General features: G+C 32.2%; 1 protein-coding gene across 1 annotated transcript in view; it reads right to left on the reverse strand.

Moving 5' to 3' along the window:
- LOC108693410 overlaps positions 1-3,902 on the reverse strand; it is a 20,314-nt gene extending 16,412 nt beyond the window's left edge. The window contains exon 1 of the mRNA XM_018202332.1: positions 3,611-3,902. Coding sequence (XP_018057821.1) covers positions 3,611-3,660 — 50 coding nt within the window. The 5' untranslated portion in view covers positions 3,661-3,902. The remainder of the gene's footprint in view (positions 1-3,610) is intronic.
- Positions 3,903-4,194: the final 292 nt, after the last annotated feature.

Here is a 4,194-nt window from a genome sequence, read left to right on the forward strand (position 1 = left end):
TATATATATGTATATATACACATGTGTATATATATAAGTATATGTATTAGGTGTAGTAAAAAGAAATCCATTATTTTTGCATGAAATTGAATGGAAAAATAATGGATTTTTCTTTTTACTACACCTAATATATATATATATATACATGTATATATGTATATATACGAGGGTAAGTCAATAAGTTCTTAGAAAATCTGTCAGAGGGCACTCGCAGTATCATGTCACATTACTTTTTGATAAATAGCATCTCTCAGCTGATTACTGTCAAATTTTTGAGCCGAATTTATCGCGTGATTTTATTTTTTTTGTAGATATTAAAGCGAACAACCTTTTTTGCAAAATGGGAAAAAAAGAGTTTCGTGATCAAATATCTACATATGAAAAGTTTAATGCCGAAAGAAATCAAAGCCGAATTGGATAATGGTCATAGCATATTTGCACTAGCGTTTGTGACTGTATACAATTGAGTGAATGAATTTAAACGTGGTCATACATCCACATGTGTACCTGTTCGGAACATCCAATTGAGGCTGCTATGTCAGAAATTATCGATAAAGTCCACGATATTGTTTTTACTGAATCAAAAAATCGAAAGTGCGCGAGCTTGTTGAGGCCACAGGCTTATCACATGGCACAGTGATTTTGCGAACAATTGGGTATGAAAAAGGCAGCAAGATGGGTGTCGCGTTCGCTCACTGTGGACCATGTAATGATTTCAAAACAATATTTGGAGATGTTTCAACGTAAAAATGAATTTCTGCGTTGATTACTGTGGACGAAACAAGATCCATTACTTTACACCCAAGACGAAGAAACAAAACAATGAACTTCATCGGATGAACCAGTTTCGAAGAAGGCGAAGACCGTAAAATCGGAAAGATCGACCATAGCCATAATTTTTTTGGAATGCACGCGGTATAATTCATATCGATTAGCTTCGAAGCAAATGATCAATGGCGGTTACTACGCAGCCTTATTGGAGTTTCAACAACATTTTAAAGAAAAAATGTTCCCATTTGGCGAAGAAGAAAGTGCTCTTCTATCAAGACTATGCACGAGTTTACTCGGTACCGATGGCCAAATTCAATAAATTCCGTTACGAATTGCTTCCCCATCCAGCAGATTTAGCTCCCTGAGACTATTTCCAAACCTGAAGAAATGGTTTGGAGGAAAGATATTCACTACCGAGAGAGCAGCTCATCGCTGAAACAGAGGCTTATTTTGAAGGGTTGGATAAATCATATTATTCGGATGACTTAAAAAAATTGCAGAACCATTGGATCAAGTATCGAGTTGAAAGGAGACTATGTTGAGAAATCAAAACGAATCGATAAAAAAAAATGTGTTTTACTATGTTTTTTAAAAACTTATTGACTTGTATATATATTTATACTCTCGCACGCGCCCGCAGCTTACACATATGCACATACACAAATGTTTTCTTTTTATTCATTTTCTCTTGAAGTCACTATCTTCAATCGATATCCTTGCTGGAAAACAATTTTTTTTTAATTGGAAGTCTAATATTATTAATATTATATATGTATGAGTTTGGGCGTGTACGAGAACATAAATATATATATGCATGCGTGTGTGTGTGTGTGTGTGTGTGTGTGTGTGTGTGTGTGTGTGTGTGTATTGGGTGTCTCAGCCATCTATATACCCCTTTTATCTCAGAAACAGAGTATTTTAGAAAAAAACGTTTCAAACAAAAGTTATAGGGTTCTAAATGATCTATTTAGTGATCTGATCAGTCTGACCTTGACGTCGCTAAGATCAGGACAATGTGAAACTTTGAATTTTTAAATGGATTCCTATTTTTCAATGCATATTCTTGTAGCTCGAGAGCTTTCCAAAACACTATAATAAAATAATTTTTCAGTGTCGTTCGTACGTAATGGCGTATTTATTGATTACTTTCCAACTTTCCAACTTTCTTGTTTCTTGGAATTGATTAACTTTAATGTTATATTTTTTGTTATCTCAGAAAATTACAAGCTAAAAAACAAAAAGTAACTGACTGTAACTGAGCCGATAGAATTATTTTTATAGCAATGTTTGCGATATGATGTTCTGTGAGCATGGTGAGCGTCCTTATATTTGCTGGATAATTAATTATAATCTTAAAGTTATTTGATAAATTAGTTCTCCATATTCTATTTTACGATATTTGCTAATTTCTTCAATTGATTTCACTTGATTTCTCTCTCGAAAAAAAATCTCTTGAATGTTATTCAGGATCATGCCCTGAATAATATTTGTTAAGATCAAGGTCATTGATGATTGTTTCTCTTATTTTTATTTTTGCTCTGAAAATTCATTTTTGTGTAAAAATAAAAATAAGAGAAACAATCTCTCTCCAGTGACTTTGATCTTAACAAATGTTATCAAGGACATGATCCTGAACATTCAAGAAGTTTTAGTTTCGATCGGACACCTTGCGTAATGCTAATGCCAGGGGTATTGTAACTTTCAAGCCTTATAACTCGAAAAGTATTTCATAAAAAATTTATTTAAAGAACTGAAATAACTACGGGCAATATAGGAGTCAAGCGCAGAAGATGTCGCGCAAATAATATACTTATGAAGTGTGAAACTTTTTTATTTATTAAAATGTGCTTACATTTTTCGGCTCACTTTTGAGTCTTCCTCAAAGACAACATAACTAACATATATAAAAACTGTAAATAAAAGTTATCCTATGTACTACAAGAATATACAATGAAAAATAGAGTTCCATTTAAAATTCAAAGTGACATTGCTCTGACCTTAGTGACGCCGCCCAAAGTCAAATTAATCAGATCACTAAATAGATCATTTAGGACCCCACAACTTTTGTCTGAAATGTTTTTTTCTAAAATGCTCTATTGTCAAGATAAAAGGAGTGTACGGGTGATCTGAAACATTCGGTATATATGTGTGTGTATGTATAAATATGTAAATAGGAGATTTAACTTTATCATTGTCGATCCTAAGTTCGAATAAAATGAAAGAGGATATCTCGTCATTTATTATTGTAATTTAAATAAGAGAACTTTTTTGCCAATTATTAATACATTATACAATTGATATAAATCAAATTTAAAAATGATTCGTAAAGACGATTATATTGATAATTGAAAAGCAATAATTGATGTATTATTGTATTTTTAAGTTTTCATATTTTTCATAAAATTATTAATTTTTTGCAACAATAATGTCCTAATGAAAAATCTAATTAATAATTTAATTAACGTTTTTGTAAGTGCAATATTACTCGCATTTGACTCAGTTCGGAATTAATTAATTTCTAAATTATTGAGGCATAACTGACAGTGATTTTATAACGATGCGAATAAGGATTTTATTCATTTTATATCAATGCACCAATTTTTCCTTCAGTCTAGCGTTATTATAATAATCATTTTCGGTTTCTACGAAGAAAAATACATAAAAAAACATAGAAATAAAATAATCTCCGAGTGATCACGAAATCCAAAAATTGATATCCTCCTTTGTAGTGCATTTAACATAAAGTATAGCTTTTCAGCGCTGGCAGAAAATGTGGTATACTGCCTTTTTGTTGAATAGTTAGGAAAGAAATAATTAAATACTATCAAGAAGAACTTACCTGGTCAACAATGAAATAATCAATATGACGTGAAACACTTTTCTGGCCATTTTCGTCCGAGATATTTTAGATCTCCGGTTGGTAGACAACTAGATGGAAAAGTGGAGCTCTTTTCTCCGCGTAAGTACGTAAAGCAGATCCGGTTAGATCACGTCATATACAAGCAGATATCGTCTTATTTCGCGTGTACTGGCGATCGGCAATATTGCACAGTGCTGTTAACGTTCTATCGCGCCACATCGTTTTTCTGCACTTATATACACAGACATTCCCGGATTATCGAAGCCGTGACTATACGTACGTGATTATATGTTCGTGTTCACACGTCACTTTATACTTGACGACGCGAAAAAACGCGAAGTAAGAGAAAGAGAATCCTTGCGAAATTGTTGGATAACGTCATAAATGAGATGTTGCTGATAACAGAGAATGGCAGAGAAATCATAAGAAAAGGAAGCTATTAAAAGGAAGCTATTAGAGCAATATCGATATAAATTAAAGAATAAAACATTTTTAGTAATTATTAAAAAATAATATTAAAAATTTATACATATCATCTAAGGAAGTAAGTTTCTGCCAAATTC

The sequence above is a fragment of the Atta colombica genome, unplaced genomic scaffold (assembly GCF_001594045.1).
Source record: "Atta colombica isolate Treedump-2 unplaced genomic scaffold, Acol1.0 scaffold109, whole genome shotgun sequence".
In the NCBI taxonomy this organism is placed as follows: Eukaryota; Metazoa; Arthropoda; class Insecta; order Hymenoptera; family Formicidae; genus Atta; species Atta colombica.